General features: G+C 43.4%; 1 protein-coding gene and 1 long non-coding RNA gene across 10 annotated transcripts in view; one reads left to right on the plus strand and one right to left on the minus strand.

Moving 5' to 3' along the window:
• Nucleotides 1-22931, plus strand: part of HIVEP1 (HIVEP zinc finger 1) — a 157609-nt gene that overhangs the window by 131397 nt on the left and 3281 nt on the right. For 4 of the 6 annotated variants that reach the window (XM_068166877.1, XM_068166881.1, XM_068166878.1 and 1 more), the window contains 3 exons: nt 423-527; nt 13462-13973; nt 16469-18224. In XM_068166877.1, coding sequence (XP_068022978.1) covers nt 423-527; nt 13462-13973; nt 16469-17623 — 1772 coding nt within the window. In that variant the 3' untranslated portion in view covers nt 17624-18224. Of the gene's footprint in view, nt 1-422; nt 528-13461; nt 13974-16468; nt 18225-20502; nt 20611-22931 lie in introns of those variants that run through there. The other 2 variants (XM_068166882.1, XM_068166883.1) reach the window with 2 other exon arrangements.
• Nucleotides 8316-22931, minus strand: part of LOC137455786 (uncharacterized) — a 49261-nt gene continuing 34645 nt past the window's right edge. Inside the window, exons 5-9 of one of the 4 annotated variants that reach the window (XR_010990911.1) lie at nt 20481-20542; nt 19518-19680; nt 18226-18358; nt 16021-16174; nt 8316-8662 (exon numbers count right to left, since the gene is read on the minus strand). This is a non-coding gene — a long non-coding RNA (uncharacterized lncRNA). Of the gene's footprint in view, nt 8663-15114; nt 16175-18225; nt 18359-19517; nt 19681-20480; nt 20543-22931 lie in introns of those variants that run through there. The other 3 variants (XR_010990909.1, XR_010990910.1, XR_010990912.1) reach the window with 3 other exon arrangements.

Genomic DNA, 22931 nt, shown 5'->3' on the forward strand with positions numbered 1-22931 from the left:
TACACTAAAAATAGAATCCATCAAATGCTAAAAGAGCTGCAAGATGTGAACTTTCTCTTCACGCGATAGTTTTCTGTCAATACAACTTTGAAGGCTGAGTCAGCCTTTTTTTCTATTTTGCCCTGAACAAACGAAGGATCTTCTACACCAACACAAAATGCATCACAATCCTGAGCTAAAATTTCCATCCTATCCTATTTTGTCTCAATAAACAACTTTGTGAAGTGTAGTCGGAGAGCTCATAGCGTTCAGGGTGGTGAATCTGCCACAGGCCTTTGCAGCTGGCATCGAGGGGCCAGGATCTGACAAGTGTGAAATCACATTATAGAAGTGGTTATAAATGTAGCTGAATAAGATCTAGAGATGTTGAACATACAACTGTACAGTCACAGAGCAGTTAATTTTTTTCACTTTTTCTCAAGGAAATTTAACAAAACATATGAAGTCAAAGGCACATAGCAAGAAATGCATGGATTTGGGAGTCTCGGTAGGCATAATAGATGACCAGGATGGAGAAGAAGAATTTGGTAAGAAATTAAAACCTTCTTTCTTTACTGCATTTTTTTGTTATTTATTTTGTCATCCCAGTTTCTTATCTTTTCTTTTGCAAAGCTTTTAAATTCTTGTACAGGGAAAAGACGCAGAGAGGAAAAAAAACTTAGGAGCTAGTTCGAGGGAGCAAGAAATACTGGCAAGGCTCACCCAAAGCATTGACAAGCATATGCTAAAGATAAATTGCCGCTCAATTTTTCAGACGGTGTTATGCAGCTTGACTTCGTCAGTTTCACAGATAAATATGGCAAGACTGAAAATACCAAAAAAGCAGCTGTTTGCCTAGAAGAAAAGGTAGTCCAATGCAGTCTTCCTCTGAAAAGAGCTGTGCATGAAATTGTCACGTGTCTGAGACGCACACCTCATAAAAATTCTATCACTAACATGCCACCCTAGTCACAAACATGGTGCTGAGTGCTTTGCAAGGAGGGTAAGGAGAAACAGGGGAAAGAATAGAATTATCAACAGAATCATAGAATCGTTTGGGTCAGGTGGGACCTATAAAGGTTCCCTAGTCCAGCCCCTTACAGCATGCAGGGACATCTTCAACTAGATCAGGTTGCTCAAGAGTCCCATCCAGCCTGACCTGGAGTTTTACCATGGACGAGGCATCCAGCACCTCTCTAGGCAACATGGGCCCCAGTGTTTCACCAGCCTCAGCATTTAAAATGTCTTCCTTCTATCTAGTCTAAATCTCCCCTCTTCTAGTTGAAAGCCATAGTATAGTATCATAGTATCAGTCAGGGTTGGAAGGGACCACAAGGATCATCTAGTTCCAACCCCCCTGCCATGGGTAAGGACACCCCACACTAGATCAGCCTGGCCACAGCCTCATCCAGCCTGGTCTTAAACACCTCCAGGGATGGGGCCCCAACCACCTCCCTGGACAACCCATTCCAGGGCTTCACCACTCTCATGGGGAAGAACTTCCTCCTCACATCCAGCCTGAATCTCCCTGCCTCCAGCTTCATTCCATTCCCCCTAGTCCTATCACTACCTGAGATCCTGAGAAGTCCTTCCCCAGCCTTCCTGTAGGCCACCTTCAGATACTGGCAGGCCATCACCCCTTGTTTTGTCACAACAAGATAAAAAGACTCTCTCCATCTGTTTTATGGGTACCCTTTTAACTTCTGAAAGACCACAATAAGGTCTTCCAGGAGCCTTCCAGCATGGAGGTCTGTTCTCCTTCATAAATAATTGGGCATAAATCAGCTCATGGAGATAATTTAGAAATTATGAACATTATTCATCGTGACCCGTTCTACTACTCCATTAGTGATGATAATGTTAGCAGAATTAATGTATTTGCTAATAACTGGCATTCTGCACTGCCCACATCCCAAGACCGCTCTGCTGAAGAAAAGATAAAATGGAGAACAGTCAAAGAGAGCTAAATGGGTTCATGTGGGTTTTGCTCAGTGTGGTAAGATGTAGCTGCACCAGATGCAGAAAGATGGAGAACAGGATCGTGTGTTAGATCTTGGCATGTCTCAGTGCAGTGGTGGCGTTTCCTCTTTCCCCAGCAGGGAGATGAGTAGTGTTGCCTTGCCTTGTAGAATTTTTCTTCTGTCAGTGGAATAGCTTATTAAATCGTGGATGAAGTTTTAAGAAAAGAAAGCAGTGGGGATCTTTATTTAAACAGGAAAGGGCAGGAGAGATGAACACACTTGCTCCTGCATGACAGCCGCGAGCAGAATGAGCGAATCAGCTTGGATCTAATTCTAAATAATGCCGGGAATGTGACTCAGCCGCTGTGATTCACTCGTGCACTAACTATGAAGAAACCTGCATTTTCCCTTTTTTGGCATCCTTCAATATATTTCTTTTGGGCAAGCTAAAACCACATTCCCCTTTTCAATTTGACGTCCCAAATAGATAACAGAGAAGATAAGCAGCAGTACAAATCAGTTTCCTTTGCCCAGGGAGCAACAGTTTCCATTAACGTTTTCAGCCTTCACTGACAGAAAACTCATCGCAACTTTTTAAAGCAATGTTCTGTAGCTCTCAACCTTTTATTTAGTTTTGTAATCACAGAATCACAGAACCAGTTAGGTTGGAAAAGACCCTCAGGATCACCAAGTCCAATCAAGAACCCTACTCTAGAAAGTTCACCCCTAAACCGTATCCCCAAGCACCACATCCAAACAACCTTTAAACACAGCCAGGGTTGGTGACTCAACCACCTCCCTGGGCAGCACATTCCAATGCCTGACCGCTGCTCTGTGAAAAAAATTTTCCTAAACCTACCCAGTTGCAGCTTGAGGCCATTCCCTCTTGTCCTACCACTGTGAGAAGAAACCAGCACCAGCCTCTCCACACATCCTTTCAGGTAGCTGTAGATAGCAATGAGGTCTCCCCTCAGTCTCTTCTTTTTCAAACTAAACAGCCCCAGCTCCTTCAGTCACTCCTCATAAGATTTATTCCCCAGGCCCTTCACCAGCTTCGTTGCCCTCCTCTGCACTGGCTCCAGCACCTCAACATCTCTCATGTATTGAGGTGCCCAAAACTGAACACAACAGTTGAGGTGTGGCCTCACCAGAGCTGACTACAAAGGGACAATCACCTCCCTACTGCTGGACACAGCATTTCTAATCCAAGCCAGGATGCCACTGGCTTTCTTAGCCACCTGGGCACACTGCTTGCTGATATCCACAGCTGAGCAGGTATTTCCATTTCCTAGGAACTGAAAAAATTCTATTGATTGATAATCAATATTCCCAATGGCACACATTAAAAACTGCATTTGTGGTTAGAAAGTAATGGGAAATGTCTCAAATGTTAACAGAGTTATCTGTAACACCTGGTAGAAAAAAGCCATTTCAAACCTTGGCTGAAAAACTATGCAACTGAGAGTGAGTCTCTCTTTTTAACATAGCATGTACAGGTGTGTGTAACTGCAGTATAACTATAGTCTGTATTCCCTGAACTGCATCCTATGTTTCAGCATAGTAATTAGTTAACAAATTAAATACTCTCCTTTGGAAAAAAAAAAGGCAAGACAAACATTCACCAGGATTTGCTATGTAATCCATTCAGTTCTTCCAGAAATCAAACTTTAAAACCATCATGCTTTTGTTTGTTGTATTTGGTTATTCAGAATAGAGCAGGTAGCACTTCCTTCTTTAAGTAAGAACCCTGAAACAACAAACAACTCGGTGATAATAATCCCAACCTTTTCTAAGCGATCTGGCTCAGGTAGCAGTATGAAAAACCAGCTGTGCCTCACAAAGCTCAGCACAAAAGTTCCATCCAAGAAGCCAGGGTAATTAAGCTCTTGATAAACACCCGTTTGCTGCAGCCAAACCAGTTCAGCCTCTCCAGCTGCCACGTTACCCAGGGCATTTACAATTACCCATGTAAATTTAGTATGTAACTGTATGCTTTAAAAGCGTGATTTCATCTCTCAGCTCACCTAGCCACACTGGAAAGTACTTCTCATGATAACTCAGAAACTTGCTTGTTGGCCTATTAAGGCAAAGTGTTGGGGAGTGGGGAAAGACGTGAAGTATTTGCATACCTGATGGTTTAAGGTAGGTAGTTCTGTTAGCCTCTCCAAAATCTGGTCCATGCTGATTTTTTGGCTCTGTTTGAATGTGGTTGAATATATTTATTTTTGAGGTGTCTAGACAGTCTCAGTTAACAAAGTGACTTCAGCCACCATTGCAGCTACCATCAGCAGATGAGACCAAGCTGGGTGGTCTGATTGATATGCTGGAGGGGATCATCCAGAGAGACTTGGATAGGATTGAGAGGTGGGCTCTTGCCAACCTCATGAAGTTCAACAAGGCCAAGTACAAGATCTTGCACCTGGGTCAGGGCAAGCCAAAGCACAAATACAGGCTGGGTGATGAGTGGCTTGTGAGTGGTCTTGAGGACAAGGACTTGGGGGTGTCAGTTGATGAAAAGCTCAACATGAGCCAGCCATGTGCACTCGCAGCCCAGAAGGCCAATTGTATCCTGGGCTGCAAGAAAAGGAGTGTGACCAGCAGGACAAGGGAAGTGATTCTTGCCCTCTGCGCAGCTCTTGTGGAACCTTACCTGGAGTCCTGTGTCTAGTCCTGGGGCCCCCAACACAAGAAGAACATCAGACTGTTGGAGTGGGTGCAGAGGAGGGCCACAAACATGATCAGAGTGCTGGAGCACCTCCCCTATGGGGCAGGCTGAGAGAGTTGGGGTTGTTCAGCCTGGAGAAGAGAAGGCTCTGGAGAGACCTTATAGCAGCCTTCCAGTATCTGAAGGGGGTCAAAAAGAAAGCTAAGAGACTTTTTCCAAGGGCTTGCAGTGACAGGATGAAGGGAGATTTAGACTGGATATTGGGAAAAAAATCTTTACAGCAAAGGTGGTGAAAAACTACAATGGGTTGCCTTGGGGGTTGTGGATGCCCCCTCCCTGAGGATGTTTAAGGATGGGCTGGACAAAGCCTTCAGCAACCTGGTCTAGTGGAAGGTGTCCTTGCCCATGGCAGGGGCCTTGGAACTAGATGATCTTTAAGGTCCCTTCCAACCCAAACCACTCTGAATCTTGGAATTTGGCTGCCCTTTCCTCAGGGCAGCACAGCAGAGCTTGCATCTGGAAAAAGCACCCCTCTGGCCTCTAGGGACAGCCAACAAGAGAGTCCTAGAATCCTTCTGGTTACAAGAGACCTTTAAAATCATCATGTACAACCATTAACTCAGCACTGCCAGGTCATCATTGAACCATGTCCTTCATCACATCTGTATATCTTTTAAATCCCTCCAGAGATGGGGACTCCACTTCCCTGGGCACCCTGTTCCTATGTCCAATCTAAATCTCCCCTGGAATAATTTGAGGCCATTTCCTCTTGTCCTAATGCTTATTGCATGTGAGAAGAGACTGGCCCCCACCTTGCTAAAACCTCCTTTCAGGTAGTTGTAGAGGGCAACAAGATTTCTCCAGGCTAAACAGCCTCAATTGCCTCAGCTGCTCCTCATAAGAGCTGTGCTCTTCACCAGCTTCATTGCTCTGCTTCAGACATACTCCAATACCTCAACGCCCTTCTTGTAGTGAGGGCCCCAAAACTGAACCCAGGATTTGAGGTGCGGTCTCACTAGCACTGAGTCCAGGGAGACATTCACTTCCCTCGTCCTACTGGCCACATCATTCCTGACATAGCCAGACTTTGGTGTTCTAAGAAATTATGTCTTCAAACACAGATGCTTTTGACTTCAGGAGTTGTGTGTTTGTGAAAAATTATCTCCCTCTTAGAGACTGGTCTGCCCAGTCCCACCTCTTTCCTCAGCTGGAAGGCAATGTGAGATTCTGTAGAGGAAGGTGCTGAAAATCTGATAAGAAATAATTAGGACCTCAGAAAAAAACAACTGTCTTCTTCCCACAGGCCGTGTGAGATTGGCCTGCTTCCTGAACCATACAATGTCTGTCTGTCTGTAACCAATTTGTTATCTGAATATTTGGAATAGTGATTATTCCTATGGCAATTAAAATGTCTGCACTTTTGCTTGAAATTACTGAGCTGTGTGTCTTCCACCAGACTTAGAATTAGAGGATTAGGCAGAAATCTAAGAGACATCAGCCTTTTATTTACTAAGGGATTTTGCTGGGTTGTATTTTTATGTAGTGTTTTTAAAGCACAGGCAGTCACAGTTATTGAATATATTACTTTATGGTTTGACACGAGGAATCAGCTTTGACCTCACAGCAATAGATATGGATTGAGTTAGGAGGGCAAAATTGAGCATGATCCTGAACACAGGCACAGATACATCCACACCCCACACACCCCGAGCTTGTTTCTTCAGTAATCTAAGAAGCTGAAATTCTGTTGTGCTGTAGCATCTAGGGAAAAAAGAAAGATGCTCTCTAGCTGTCACAGACTATATATGATCAGAGCTTTTAACATAGCATTCTTTGTATTTGGACTTGTCATCATTTGGGTATTAGTAAATACTTTCTGGCCTGGCTTTTTGTATTCAAAACCATTCCCTCATCCATTTATCTTTCATCTTCTGCTCTGTGGAATGTCCTTATCGCCAAAATACAGGGTTACAATGTAAGGAATGTTAATATCTGAATTAAATTGTCAGATGAGCTGAACTGTTTAGGGTGACAGGCTGCAACTGGGGATATCCTCCGTGGCCATGCTGACACAGTATCTTACTGTGAGTTCTCAAAAACCAACAAGGGTTTGTCTTCAAATTAAGAGAGTTATGAAATTATAACCTGCAATAGTTCATATGTGAGCTAATTAATGAGCACTATTGTATGCCTGAGCAAACTTGCACAAGATAGTTATTCAATATTGAAATCAGTAGACGGGCAGAATTTATTTAAATGGTCTCTACAGAGAAATTTTATCCCAAAATATTCATTACTTTCCCAGGGAAGAGACCTAATTGTAAGGTTGAGATATCTATTTATACATACACACACATATATATATATGTATATAAAACCCACTTGCACTTTCTGCAGTATTAAACAAACCCTTCTGAAGGTACAATGGTTCTAAGTTAATGAGCTATATATTGCTTAGGTTCTAAGTGAGTTTCCATAGCTCTCCATTAGCTTAATCGTGACTCAGTTTGTGTTTTCAGTGCACCTGCATTCCAGGAGTGAAAACAAAGGAAAATCTTTGCCCTGATACCCCCCTTTTGCAAACAGAATGGAAGGCTGGTCCTATAGAGCTTACAAGAAATATTTTTCTAATTATTTTTTTTTCATATTAGTGTCTAGCCTTCAACTAGATGCACATTAAACATGCTGGAGCCCTGTACCTACTGCCTGGGAACAGACTACCTAGTGCTAGGGTTGATTTACAAATACCCAGGTTACTCAGGGAGGCTTTGGTGTAAATAATCTCATTAACCAGAGGATACTCTTATTCTTTTGGTTAGTTTCCATGCTCTTAAGAATGAAAGTCCAAAACCTGCAGGGTTTTTTCTCATTTCTGAGGGGTGCTGGCTATTACCAGTCTGAATTTAACCCAGTAGATGTCACTGTGAGTCCTGTTTCAAGGTGATAAGCAGTGGACAGTAGCTGAAGCAAGACTGAAATTGCTCCAGTAAAGATCTAGAACAGCCTTAGATGAGGAGGGAGCAAGTTTGGGTTTAGATGCTAGCACTGGTTCACAGGACTTTGTTCCACAACCACTGAAACAACTTTATAAAAGGATACACCAGTCTCTTACAAGACTAATGCAAGAGGTGAAAAGCAAGCCTAAGCTTGTAGTTGTTAAGAAAAACATGGATGACATAGAGACCTTACTTACAAATTGATGGTAATATGATGGCATACTCAAAAATACGTCTGTCTGTATTGGCATAGTGTGTGTTTGATGGAGAATAGGTAATTCAATATTAAATGCTGTTATGTAGTACTAATCCGTAACAATTTGAGGCAACAAACACTGCTTTGTATTACTTGGGTGCTAAAAGACAATACATTTAGATGGAAATAGAGAGTGAACAAACAGATACTTGGTAAGCTGTGTATTGAATCTGTATGAGTAGAACTAGTAGCAGTCTTATAGTTACCTGTCCCTTTGCTATAGGAGCATGTAAAACTTCAGCAGTCAGCACTTAGATTTTTCAGGTCTTTCTTTTCTCCCTGGCAGTGAAAGAGCAAAACCAAACATTTTCACTCTTTATGTGAAAACTTACTTAAGTATGATCGAATTATAACCATATATGACAGAGTTACAAGCCACTGAACTTTTATCTTTGGATTTCATATAGAAATTGCTAAGTCTTCAGCAGTGCCTGGTAAGTCATAGAACTATAGAATGTTAGAAGTTGGAAGGGACCTCCAGAGACCATCAAGTCCAACCCCCCGTGCCAAAGCAGAATCACCCAGGGTAGTCCACACAGGAACACATCCAGGTGGGTTTTGAAAGTCTCCAAAGAAGGAGACTCCACAACCTCACTGGGCCACCTGTTCCAGTGCTGTGTCACCCTCACTGTGAAGAAGTTTCTCCTCATGTTGAAGTGGAACCTTCTATGTTCCAGTCAGGTGATCTGATGTACTAATTGGTGATAATATCATAATTAAACGCTTTGAGATTCTGAAGAACTAATAGTTTGCAGTTTGATGATAACAAGGTGGCCATTGTTAAAACCATACACAGTAAGGATTCCTGCAGGAATGAAACAAAGAACTTAGAGAACATTAAGTATTTCAGTTGCCTAATTCACGCCATCACAACTGGAAAAAGCAGTTCATGGACTTAGCAGCCCCAGGCATTTCACTAATGGACATACTAGGATGTTGTTAAGTCCAGCTAATGCTATTGTGTTAAAGAACTTGAAGCTTTTTCTTTACTCTGAAAGGTAAAATGTCAATATAACAGAGCTTTAGCCAAGAAGCTCATTAATGCCACATGCACAATAGAGAGCTTGTTAACTAACTGAGGGCTGAGTGACAGCAAAATCAATTAAGGACTGAGATGATTTTTGCCCATTGTTTGTATACACTTACTTAGGATTTTAAACTCATTTTTATGACATACAATTACAGCTGGCATAAGTTATAACCAAAAGTTATGCCCATATTTCTATTAAATCTCTATTTCTATTAAATCTGCTTTTTGTGGAGTTCATGTTTGTAGCCAACAGCTCCTTTCTCCTGTGAGGTGCAGGACTAAGTGTGTTGCTAAGGGTTTAAAAGAAAAGATTGCAGCAGTTGACAGGGGATGAGTAGCATTCGCTACTCGTCTAAAAACCCTCCTTGTGCAAGATGGAGGCGATCTTGAACAGCCTTTCTGTTAGAGGGGGGAGAGTTACAAATTTGCAAAAGAAGTGGTTTTCATAAAGGTTTCACTTAATGGTGGGAAACTTTCTTCCTGCTTTCTTTTAAAAAACACCATAATCCTGTGAACTTTCCTGCCAAAAGCCATTTCTCCATGTGCTAGTAGTGGCCTTTAAATTTATGACACATGCTTCATCCTAAAACATCCAGCGTTGCTTTGCAACCTCATACAAAGTTGAACACAGAAGTCATTTTGTTCCCTTTGGAAATGCAGTCAGTTGTAGCTATATATATCAGCTACACAAACATATGGTTATAATTGTGCTTAGTTTAAGACAGGAAGCAAAGAATTAATTTTTCCCCAATTAAACCTGCAAAGGAACTTTAGTAGGCTGCATACAATTACAAAATGGATCAAGGCCAATATTACTTGGTTAACAAGACAGTGCTTGGAAAGAACTCATTCACCCCAAGGCTTCAATTTGATGCCTCATTCACAGAAAGACCCACAACCTGCCTGAGTCTTCCACCACTTAAAACTCCTCGCATGGGATCCTCTCACAACTCCACTGATTTCATAGAATCATAGGATTGTTAGGGTCAGAAGGGACCTAAAGGATCATCTAGTTCCAACCCCCCTGCCATGGAGCAGGGACACCTCACACTAGACCAGGTTGCTCAGCCTGGCCTTAAAATCCCCCAGGGATGGGCCACCCTCATGGTGAAACACTTCTTCCTAACATCCAACCTGAATCTACCCATGTTTATTTTCTTTCCATTCCCCCTAGTCCTATCGTTACCTGACACCCTAAAAAGTCCTCCCCAGCTTTCTTGTAGGCCCCCTTAAGATACTGGAAGACCACAATACGGTCTCCCCAGAGCTTCTCCACACTGAACAGCCCCAACTCCCTCAGTCTGTCCTCATAGGAGAGGTGCTCCAGGCTTCTGATCATTCTCATTGTGCTTCTCTGGACACACTCCAGCATGTGGATTTACAGTGATGTTTAATTGGATCACTAATTAGGAAAGCTTGGGCATCTCTTGTTTCATCAAACATGCACACAGGTATAAAACCCAGAGCAGAGTGTTCCTTTGTGCATCACCAGAGCAGAGCAAGTCAGAAATGGGGTTTTCTCATCTGACGGTTTGCAGCAGTGTGTGGGAGTAAGGGAAGCATTTATTGCTGTCACCTCGCCCACACCACAGGCTCTGGCTCCAGGTAACCGTGCTTAAATAGAGGCTGGCAAATGCACAAAGGGTGGAGGTAAACAGGGAAACAATAGAGGGAAATGATATCCCACAGAGTCCTGCATGTAAGGAATTTGTGCCCCACACAGGGTTCCCCTTCCTCTTTGCATGGTTTTATTCTGGAAATCCCAGAGGTATGCAGAAAATGTCTGCAGAAGCAGCATTTGCTAGTCAGTCCTGCAGCAGTGGTAAATGTTGGGTTTGATAAGAGAGAGTTTATTCTCAATCAGGGCATTGTTTGAGTGTGTGTTTTCTTTGCTTTACAAATGTGACAAGTCTAATCACTTCAGGTAGTTTCTCTTGCCAGTGGAGACAGTCGCCTGTGATTGACATCAACTGTCATAGAAAATTAAGATTCGTGTGGAGGGAGGGAGGAAAGAACAGAAACAGTAGGATTTCTCAGAGAATAGTCATGCAGTGTTGGTAAGTAGACCAAAATTAAAGACTCCAGACTGAAACCTGAGGTTTTGCAGTGCCCTATGCATTATTTAAAGTGTTGCATGGGGTTCACCCTTTGGATACAACAGTTCAAGTTGGGAGAACTATGGATGGACACTCTAGAGAGGAAGGTGCTCTTGTGGCCAAGAAGGCCAGTGCCATCCTGGGGTGTATTAGAAAGGCTGTGGTTAGTAGGTGGAGAGAGGTTCTCCTCCTCCTCTACTCTGTCCTGGTGAGGCTGCATCTGGAGTATTGTAACCAGTTCTAGGCCCCTCAGTTCAAGGACCTCAGAGAACTGCTTGAAAGACTCTAGTGCAGAGCCACATCTTCCAGAGTGGAAGATCTTCCTTACAAGGAGACACTGAGGGAGCTGGGAGTCTTTAGCTTGGAGAGGAGGAGACTAAGGGGTGACCTCATTCATGTTTATGAATACAAAAAGGATGACTGCCAAGGGGATGGGGTCAGGCTCTGCTTGGTGATGCCCAATGACAGGACAAGGGGCAATGAGTGGAAGGTGAGGCATAGGAAGTTCCATGGCAACATGAGGAAAAAAAATGAGGGTGACAGAACACTGGAACAGGCAGCCCAGGGGGATTGTGGAGTCTGCCTCTCTGGAAATATTCAAGACCCAACTGGATGCATTCCTTCGTGATCTGGTGTAGGTGATCCTGCTCTGGAAGGCGAGGTGGACTAAATGATCTTTTGAGGTTCCTTCCAACCCTTAACACTCTGTGATTCTGTGTGATTTGTTACAGAGACATTGAGGGAAGTTATTTCCCTTCATAAATGTTAACATATGTAGAAGTCCTAACATTGTAGATTTGTTTGCTTTGCAAATGAATGACGAAGAAACACTGTTTGTGTGAAGAAGAGGAATGACAGAAGTGCAGGAAAAAACACCAACGTTTAGTAACTCCATGTGGTATTGTTAACAGCATTTGTAACAATCCTCCTTGCCCCACTTTGGGAACGGGCCTTACTGAATTCATTGTTCCACTAAACTATCTTTTCTTCCACGAACAGCTTTGGCTGGAGATGAGAATTACAAAGGAAGACTATTTAAAATTCTAAAACATGTTTTTGTTAGCATCCTTGCAATGACCCAGGGGGACTGGGGGTATTTTTAATTCATGTCTGCTGTAGTAAGTGTAGGAAATCTATATTTTCCATATTTAGCTAATGTACAAATTGCTGTGTAGGCAAAGAGGGGCAAAGTCATTACAGAGGGATTTTTTTCAAAGAAGCTATTAGTCTCACTCCTAATTGCCCTGCTCATTTGAAACCAGAAAGGCTTCTTGGTGGGTAACTTATTGAGAAGTAACTCAATTAAACCCATTTATTTTACCTGAAGGTCAAGATACTTGTTTTGGTCTTGGTAATGTCACAGCCTGAAGCACGGGTAGCACATTCAGATTCTTTTAAGGGTCTGACTTTTCTTCAGAATAGTTTATTTTGATGGTAAATCACCATGTAGATTTCCTTAGAACAGGATCTTCTGAGATTTTACCTAACCAGCCTTTGTTAGTTTTGCAGAGCCAAATGTTTTGGGTTTTTTGGGGGTTTTGGTTGGGTTTTTTTTGGAGAGCTTAGCAGACAGCCCTTTAATCAAAGATAAAATATTAATGCATCCAAAGCATTTTGTCTTTTCTAAAACATGATCCCAGACAGTCTGGTTTGGAATCACATACAGCAGATGGGATTTTCTGTCTCTTTAGTAAAGACTATTCTTTCTTTCCAAGTTAAGTTATAAAAGAAGGAGGAGAGCTGCAGCAGAGCTGTAGTTTGTAGAGAAATTTACCACTGAACAGCAGTTTGTCTTTGAGATTGGAAGTCAGGAGGGCTTCTTCGTGTGAGCAAGGTCTCATGCATAGGTAAGTTTTGATAGGATTAGGGCTGTCTTGCCTCTTAAGGACATCTTGGGTGAGTCTGCTCATAAACCTTTCAAAACATTAGCAAAGAAATCTGGTAAGGTCTAATTTTGGTCTCTTTCGCTTGTTAACGAGACAGATTCCTGACTAACAGCCCCCAGTCTTTCTGTTTGCATCCTACAAAAACCTTTGCAGCAGTGATTCATATTAAGTACAAGGACACCCACTTATGAGTCAGAACCAGCTAGAGAATATCCCACCACTAAGGTTGGCAGACCAGCTCCGTATGTCGTCATGGGGAACTTAATGAACCAGGAATCTGCTCGCTTCTCCCCAGGCAAGAGAGTGAAGGGTGACTCCGAGCAAATGGTTACAACAGGCTTAAAAGAAAATAACCAAATCCAGAAGGTTAAAAACAAGACGGAAGCAGAAGATGAAAGATCATGTAGCTGTCAAATATGTAGGCTGGAAAATGAAAACACGGAAATCTGCCCTGTTGCTTTGATGGAATGGGATGGGACTGAAAAATGCACGTGCCATGTGGCTTTTTGGTGTTTCTAATTACTCCCTCTCGCCTCCCTCCCAATCAGTTGGGGACCTCCATTGACCTACCTTCTGATTCCCACTTTTGCAGGTGAGAAGCAAAGATTTGGCTACGACCGGTCAGGATATGATGTGGAGGAGTCTGATGGGGCAGATGAGGATGACAATGACAATGAAGATGATGATGAAGACAGCCAGGCTGAGTCAGTCCTCTCCACAACCCCCTCAGTGACAGCCAGCCCCCAGCATCACCCCTCTCGACATAGCCTGCCAGACACTGCCAGCACTGATGAAGACATCAGACTGCCAGACTGTTTTGCTGGGGTTCACTCGGACTCTATGGATGGTCTACCGAAAGCGCTGCTGACAAAGATGACCGTCCTGAGCACAGTGCAGTCAGTTGGCACGACCTCCAGGTCACCAGCAGAATTCACCCATCAGGAAGCACATGAAGCCCAGGAGAGAGGAGCAGGCCCCCGCAGTGCTAGCGTGGCACTGGTGGGTGTTGTTCCTACATCTCCAGGTCGCCAGATGTCTGTGGATTACCCTGATCCAGAAGCAGCCTTGGGCCACCCCTTGATATCAACTGCAGCTCTTACAAAGGTAGGAGTGTATGGCTCTGGGGGAGAGAATGGGATTTTAAATCCTCTTTATAAAGGTATTTTTGGAGATCAAAGATCAAATTTTTGCCTTTCCCTTTGTGCATAGAGTGGTTGGCTGATGAGTGTAAAGAAGAGTTGAAAGTAATCAAAACACAGATGTGTGGGACTCAAACAGCCATGTTGTAGGAGCACTGCTTTCCAAATTCTTAGTTTTGATTGTATTCTCCCTGAAAGGAATAATTGTAACATGGTGATTTCAGCTGAAGTTGGGAGCTGATAGATCATATTTCAAATAAGAAGGGATGTAACAGATGTGTAGAATGAATGCATGGTGGTGGGTTTGAAGTTTTCAGAGGAAAAGGATAGAATTCAGAGGTCATTTCACTCATGAAATACGACGAGAGAATCATTTTCCCAAGGGAAATTAATCTAGTCCCAAATGTTTTTTGCCTTATTGCTGTTAAAAACATTGTGCAATTGCTTATCTCTCCTCCAGACTTGCTTACTAGTAGAATTAGAAAGAGCACCAGATGTTCAAAGAAGCTATAAGATTGTTCTTGCACAATAACAGAAGGAAAGGCAAGACCTGAGTTCCCAGTGCTCTCAATTTTTAATTCAACTGAAAGACCATTTTGATCAGAAAATGGTCAGTTTTGCTCATGCCTGTTCTAGACACACGACTGTTCCAAGCAGTGTGCAGAAAAATGTGGTCAGTGTGCGAGGCTGCAGGAGCATTCAGTAATTTTGGTGACGGTTGTCTTTCAAACTCTGCTGAGGAAATCTCAGAAGGGAACTGGCAGGTGTTAAGCCTTTGCAGTTCAGCAATGTTTTAATGGGCTGCACTGGGAACAGTACAAGTCACTTAACAGATGGACCCTGACACTGACTCTTGAGAGTTTTGAATTCTTACTGCAGACCATGAAGGTGTTAAGAACTATCCAGAATAATTCAGTTGAACCAGAATCACAGAATAGCTTAGGTTGGAAGGAGCCTTAGAGCTCATCTACTACAAGCTCCCCACCCTGGGCAGGGTCGTCTCAGATTTGGCTGTGCAAGGCCTCATCCAGCCTGGCCTTGAACACCCCCAGGGAGGAGGCGTCCACAAACTCCCTGGGCAACCTATTCCAGAGTCTCACCTCCCTCATACTAAAGAACTTCCTAAGATCCAGTCTAAACCTACTCTCCCTCAGCTTCAAACCATTCCACCTTGTCCTATTGCTGGACACCCTTACGAAAAGTCCCTCTCCAACCGTCCTGTAGGAGCCCTTCAGGTATTGGAAGGCAGCTATAAGGTCCCCCCAGAGTAATTACTGCCTCCCCTGTAATGAGTCAACATGTACAAAGAGGGTATGTTTGCAGTTAGAGAAAAAGAATCATCAGGAAGTTTTCAAAAGTATACACTAAGTAAAAATTGAATCTTAAGTACTTAGTGGGTTGGGGTTTTTCCTTGAAAATCTACACTGGTTTTTTACTGAAGTTATGATCATGAGATTGTTGACAAGGAGAAACAGTAAAAATTATTGCTGCATAGGTGGTCAGCAGGTTGAGGGAGGTGATTCTTCCCCCACTACTCCCCCTACTCCTTCCTTTCTTCTCATTTCCTACCAGCCGTTTTCAAAAGCATTTCTGTTAGTGTTTTGGTTTTGTGCCTGCTCTAGAGACTTCTCAGAGTTTGGTCAAGCCCTCAGAATTACCTTTTGGGACTACATAAACTAAACTAAATAAGGTTGCACAACATTTTATGTGTTACAAATAAGCCTGCAACAAAAAGATAGCGTGAGATTGCAATTGAAGTTTGAGACTTCTTGGCTTAAGAGTTTTTTAGGGAAGGAGTTGCCTTGGTTGATAGCACAGCACAGGGTTGATAAGAAGAAAAGGGAGCAGTGTGAGTTTGAGCACCGGATCAGAGCGAGCTGAGGCAGCAGTGGGATGTGGGTCCTACTTCTCAGTCCAGTATCCACTTGTCACCGCTACTTTTGTGGGTGCTGCAGTTGCCATCCATCTCTTGTCACTGCTTATCACCCCTCTTCCGTATTAGAAGCACCTACCGGCAAATGTGCTGTGATGTAGCCTCTGCCTGCTGGAGGCTGTAATGGCTCCAGGAGAGGAACTCAGTGCATCAAAAACGCCAGCTTATGCTTATTCAACCTTCTTGCCTGAAATGATTTCCACAGAAAACACCCCTCCAAAGCCTTCTTCCTCCTTAAAAAACACATAAAAAGGATGTTCAGCAATGTTTTCAAGTGCCAGTGTTCAAGAGAAATTAGCCAGGGTAATTAGGGGAGGAAAATTCAATTAGTGGGTGAGGAAGGAGCTTGGAAAAGAAAGGAAGGAAATTAGTTCATTGTTCAATCTGGGCAGCGTATACTGTGAACTAATTTGTTGTTTTTGCTTAAAAGGGAGGGTAGGGAGCCCATCCAGCTACCTTGTGTTTTCATTTCATTCAAGGATAGTGGTGGCCACTGCATTTAGCATGCTTATGTCATTTTCTTACAGAGCACGCCATCCATCAGCTCTCCCTCCTCACCCGTGGACCACAGCATGCAGATGACAGAAGTGACACCCTGCACTGAAATCCCAGAGGAGAAAAACGTCACTGAGCCCAGGGCTCCTCAGACTCACCTCTTCAGCCACCTCCCCTTGCACTCACAGCAGCAAGCCAAGGCACCCTATGGCACAGTGCCAGTTGGGGGGATTCAGGTGGTCCCTGCCGGCCTAGCCACCTACTCCACCTTTGTTCCCATCCAGGCAGGGCCGGTGCAGCTGACCATCCCCACTGTTAGCGTGATTCACAGAACTACCAGCACCCTTGGTGAGGTGGGCGCAGTGGCACCCGGCACCACCGCAAATCCCATGGGAGTTGCCGAGGTGAACAGCGTTGTGCCGTGCATTCCCATTGGCCAGGTGAGCGTGCCGGGCATCCAAGGTCTTGGCACACCCAGCCTGCAGCCTCTGCCACCACTGGGCATGGAGACAGTGAACATCTTGGGCCTGGCGAACACGAACATCGCCCCACAGATGCGCCCATCAGGAATTACCCTCAACGCTGTGGGTCTCCAGGTTTTGACTGCCGGCACAGCCCCACAGGGCAACCCCAGCCCACAGGCCCACATTCCCGGGTTGCAGATACTGAACATTGCCCTACCCACCCTCATCCCCTCCGTTGGCCCTGTCAGCACTGAGGGGCAAGGAGCCTCTGAGGTGCCTGCCTCAGGTGGCAGCAAAACCTGTGAGACCCAGCTGGAGCCAACTCCTGTTGGCTTCCCCACCTCAGAGGTCAGCCAGGCCAGCAGGGTTGCTTCTCCTCAGGCAGGCAGCCAGCAGTACAGCGGGAAAATCCACGCCGAGCCTGCCCCGCCAACTGACTACGTGCGACTCAACGGTCCAGGGAAAGCAGATCCTGAAAAGACTGACCTTGTGAAGTCCACCAAGCCAAAGCACGACGTCCCTTCCCTCCAGGTGAAGAGGGCTACCCCAGCAGAGTCTCGCTCCAAGGCAAAACCTGACAAGTTACCCAAGTCCCCGCTCCACCGAACTGTCTCCCCGGACAGACAGGTACACAGGCCAGCCGCCCTGCCCCGCCGGCAAAACACAGTGCAGTTTAGCGATGGCAGCAGTGACGATGAGGATAGACTTGTCATAGCAACCTAGTTTTGGGGTTGTTGGTTTTTTTCCCTTGTGTTTTTATTTTGTGGTTTTTTGTTTTGTTTGGTTTTTGGTTTTTTATAACACTTCCAGGTTTCTTTGCAAACCTTCCTTTCCTTAAAGCACATTTTTTTCTGACACAAACCCATTACTAATCTTCGTGCAATCATGAACTCTTGACCAATAATTGTTGTTTCTTGTCAGCTCCAGCCATTTTTGTACATGTTGTATAGACAATTGTGCCTTTTCGGAGTTTTATGTTTAGAAACCTGTACAGATTGTTGAATATATATATATAAAATATATATATATAAAATATGTATATTAAAACCAGGTAGTTGCTTGTGTTTAGTAAGTAAACATCCTCTGTCAGATAAATAAAGGATTAAATTATATGTTGCACTGTTAAATGTAAATTTTTATGGCTGTGGGACAAAGTTTCTGTGTACAGATCTAGTATGTAAAACTCCATATTTATTGTATCCATATTAGTCTTGGAAAAGGGTCTGTCCATCTTTCTTGTGTAAGACGGTAGCTTTACACTTTAAAGAGAAATACAGTATCTGTGTTATGAAATATTACAGTAAAATTTTGTTTACTGACTTTACCATTGCTTACGTTGTGCCTTCTTGATGCAGCCCAGTAGATGGAGAGGTGCTTGACTCCTTCCCTTTACTGTACCCTTCCAGCTGCGATCAGCTTGAAAGGATCTGGTGGTGGTGTTTGCCCCCATGGTTCCACCTGCCACGAGAGACAGAATACACCCTTCAGACTCACTTGGAGCAAAACCTTCCATTTTAAAACATCCGGTGATGGCAAAGCGGGGAGGGAGTCCTCCAGCTTTTTGTAGAGCCAGCATCCATCCACCTCGTGTTTTTAACACTTCCTAACTAAAATCTGAAGGCTTCCCTGAGGGAAAATAGCCTAAGGGTCAAGATGAAATATTTTTTCATTTGTAATCATGAACTATAAAATCACTTTTATTGACATTAAAATGTTGTTACACAAGCAAGGGATAATTCTTTGTGTGTTCTCAATTGCAAAATCTGCCCTTCAGTTGGTGAAAGTGCCACTGCTGTAATGAAGGTTTGGCATCACCATCAACTTCTTATGAGACTGCATTTCAGGTGATCACCATTTACAGGCAGACAAAGCTGATTTCTCCCCAAATATGACTTTGCCTTGTCCGTGCAGGGCTAAAAAAAGGCACAAGAGGCCCTACACAAAAAGTAACGTGCCCTTGTATTAACAGATCTGTCATTATGGGCATTCAAGACATGGATGGATCCCGGCATAATGACATGTAATAAAATTCTCTTTGCATGTAATGAAAACAAAAATTTACTACGGTATTCAACTACTGCAGGAGACAAGTTTCACATAGAATCATAGGACTGTCAAGGATCGTCTAGTTCCAACCCCCCGCCACAGGCAGGGACACCTCTCACTAGATCAGGTTGCTCAGAGCTCCATCCAGCCTGGCCTTTAAAACTTCCAGGGCTAGACATTCCTAAGAGTTTCAAAATGACCTAGGATTCATGCTGTAATTTTTAAATGGGCAGTTTTCTGCCGTGTCCTTGCATCACCTTCTTACAGACATTTATAAATCTATTTTTACAAGCAAATTCTAGCAGAAAACTGCAAGATGTAAGTTAGAAGCACTTATGCTTTATGGAAATAATCAAGTATGAAACAACTGGAAGTTAAGGGTGGAAAGCAAATAGAAGAAAGGAAAAAAAAATCAGGTTTGAACCTGAATGTGAGCTGGGCTGTGTTGTTCACAGATTAACTCCTGTACCCAGCTCAAAGATGTAATTCAGACCTTGTACTGCTCGCATTCAAGAGCGGCACTACCCTAGATCCATTTTTAACTTTACAGTGGCTTTTGTACTATACTCACATTGTACTCATTACATGATTCCATTACGGCGTGTTGCAGAACTGTAGGCGATGTCGAGTGAGCTTTATTAACTTGCAGGAAGAGCACTTCAGTACCAGAAAACCCTTTCTATTACTGTGATTATCAGCCAGGTGTATTAATCCAGCAATTAGAAACGCACATCCTAGCAAGGAGAAATTACTCTCAGCTCAGACACGACTTGCTGTAATTCCTTACTGTGCAGAGCCTCACTGAGGGCCTGAGCACCTGAACCAAAGAGCACACTCAAATCACACAACTTAATGAGAGTTAAGAGTCCTCAGCACCCCACAACATCAGACTTCAAATTTGTGAGTGTCTTACGTGCAACCACTGTGTAAAATGTCACTGTGCATCTGTATGTTCTTCCTATGAACATGTAGTGATGTCAACGTGTCTTATATCATCATCATTTATACCAAATGTGTGAAATGACCTGAACCAGCCAGAGGAAAAAAGATTGCTGCACTCCATATGCTTTGAGAGCCTGAAACTTTTGCTAGTGGAATCAAGTGAAGGTTTATTATTAAGTGAAGGTTATTATTAATACACTTAAGAAACTTCGCATTAGTTTTGGCTTCTTTAAAGATGGACACTTAAGTAAACTAGAACTATGTTAATTTAATTTGAGCATATATGTCCCCAGCATGAGAGAAAAAAAAGAGATGACTGGATCAGATAGGCTTACAGCAAAGCAAAAGGAGCTAAAATTTGGAATGCTGTCACAAGTATTACTGTTGCTTTGAATGTCGTAAGGAAGCAGTGAGTAAGAAATTCCTGTTCTACATGCCCTGAAGCCCTGATTTTGCTAACCAATTAGCAACCCCAGAGATTTACTATATACACATCTGAAATATGTACTTGACTAGCAATTTGTGGTGTGCTCATGTTCTAGGAAGTCCCTAATTTAACAGGAAATCAAACCTTGTGAATCAGGTGATCTACCTGTGTCTCTTCTCTGTTCCAGGTGTTTCGAAGACATCAGGGTCAAAATATAGAAGCATTACCTTGAAGAATGAGAATGACAAGGCAACAGATATGTCATTAAAAGGAATGTTAAGGCGTGTGTCATTTGGTAAGTTAACAGCAGGACAACAGAGGGAAAGGACCAAGAGACTGGGTACTGATGGATAGGGAGCAATCATCACACTTAGCCAGGCAGAGCAGATGAGCTGTATTTGAAGCAAGATCTCCACTAACAAGGAAAAGATTAGTGGCTAGTGCAGATATAGCTAACCTTGTTCAAAATGGAGTTGAGAGCAAATCATTCCAGAAGATCAGTGTGGTCCTGAACATGCTACAGGTTCCCTTCCCTCTAGCATGTTCCACATGGATATTCCTTGAGGTACCTCTACAACTTGTGCAACAGGAATTTAAAAACCAAACAAACAAAACCAAAACCCAACAAAAACAACAACAAAAAACCCAAACAACCAGCTAGGAGTGTGACCAGACTTGAGGGAAGGTTAAACTCCATCTCTCTCCTCGGTTAGTGCCTAACAGTTTCATTTTAATCCCACACGTAACCAACATCTATACTGTACACCAGCGTTCATGGGTGTCCTACATCAGCACAAGCCTGTCACCCCTGTATTAACAATTGCAGTTTCATTCTGAATGATTTCATTTTATTTTAAAGGTGGTGTATCTTTATTCTCTTGTCCACAGTGGGGAAATGGCACTTTTTTCCCCACAAAGTTCCTCCTGTTCCAGTCAGTAGCGAACACCTCAGAGATCTGCCAGAGCAGGATTAGGCTGCTCTTCAAATGGTGTAAATTGCTGCAGCTGAATTGGAGTAAATAGCACTGGAGCTGTTTACTCAGGGATCAACTTTTAACGCCTCTGTCAGACACTCTCTGGTAAATCCAGCACAGCTGTTTAAACAATAAAAGGCCAGGGCAAAAGTTGCTCTGCAGTGCACCCGGGCACAGTCTGGCATCCTCACACAACCTCATCAAGAGCGTGCAAGTGGGTGCTAGCTAAAGGCTGGGCACAAACACAGCTACGGTAAGGACACGGTTAGTTTCTGTGAGATAAGTGTAGATGTGTCCATGTTATCTGTCAAAACTCCTCTCTAAAGAGGAATTAAATGATAGCCTGTAGCTCTTTCAACTCAGACCTCAACTGATTTCTCATTTCAGTGTGATGTTTGCTGGTGATGTGGGGATCTGGTTTTGAGGACACCACGGTCCCCAGCTGTCCATAGTGGGTTTGGAATGGGGACTCAGTACTAAGTGTGTCTGCATTCCCTGTTTAATAAGCTACAGCATGACCTACCTGTGACTTCTTAGGACAAGACCTAAACCAGATACAGCCATGTTTGCTGTAACTAGCCTTAAATCTCTTGAGCTGTAGCATTACATCCCTAAATCCACCTCCCAGCTGGGCCAGAGCTGAAATCAAACAAATGTAGCAGTTTCAGGGATGCCCAGCACTGCACTGAATACTGTTGCTGGTCACACTTTTGCACCTTTCGCTTCTCAAGCAACTTGCTGTAGGCTCACTTGGTTTAAGATCATCAAGTCTGACCATTAATCCAGCACCACCAAGCTTAAGGTTTCTGTAAATCATGCCCTGAGACTACTGTGGCCCACAGCTGGTCCCCATCAGCCAGTCCCCATTAGCCAGTACCCTGCCAGAAAGTCTGACTGCAGTGTTTTGCACACAAACAAATTCAAATGTGCATTGTGTGTGTTTCATCTTGGACAACATGCTTGGGCTGAACACAGCTTGGCCTACTCCAAACCCAAAGATATACCATAAAACAAAGACATAAGACTTTACACTTAGCTAAAACACTCTGCATAGATTTATCTTGCCTTGAATTTGCTGACTTGTATGTTAAACAGAGTATCAAATTAATTTGTTGCTGTACAGCTTATTCCAGAAGTCCTCCAATTTTTGCAATATAATCCTCACTAGCTTTTATAAACACTATAGTTTAAACCTGTAAACTGCCTTTCCAACGTGTTTAACATGGGGATGGTTTCATCAAAACAGAATATAAAATGGTCAGTTTCAGTGTGAGTGACTTTCCAAAAGCCAGAAAAACCAGTCTACAAGAAGGGGTTGCTCAAAATAGCCATCAGTTGACTTCTCTGACAGGCCACTGCTTCAGTTGCTCTTGAAGGATCCTCTGAGACCAGTTACATCTCATAGCAGGGGATCCTTACCTTGCTTTCATGGTTTATAATACAACAGGCGTCATCCGTCTTCAGTGGCTGTTGTGGTCAGTCTCCAGTTGTGAATGTTACATTATGGATGTCTTAAACCTGACTAGAATTGTCTTTCCACATCTTAAGGAATTTTTCTTTGCTTAGGGTCTCAGCACCTATGGATGGCCAATTTTAATGCTACATAAAACCCAGAGACTTACACCACATACAAGCCCATTTA

This window comes from Melanerpes formicivorus, unplaced genomic scaffold (assembly GCF_026170545.1).
Source record: "Melanerpes formicivorus ecotype bairdi unplaced genomic scaffold, bMelFor1.0.p_v2 SCAF_109, whole genome shotgun sequence".
NCBI lineage: Eukaryota > Metazoa > Chordata > Aves > Piciformes > Picidae > Melanerpes > Melanerpes formicivorus.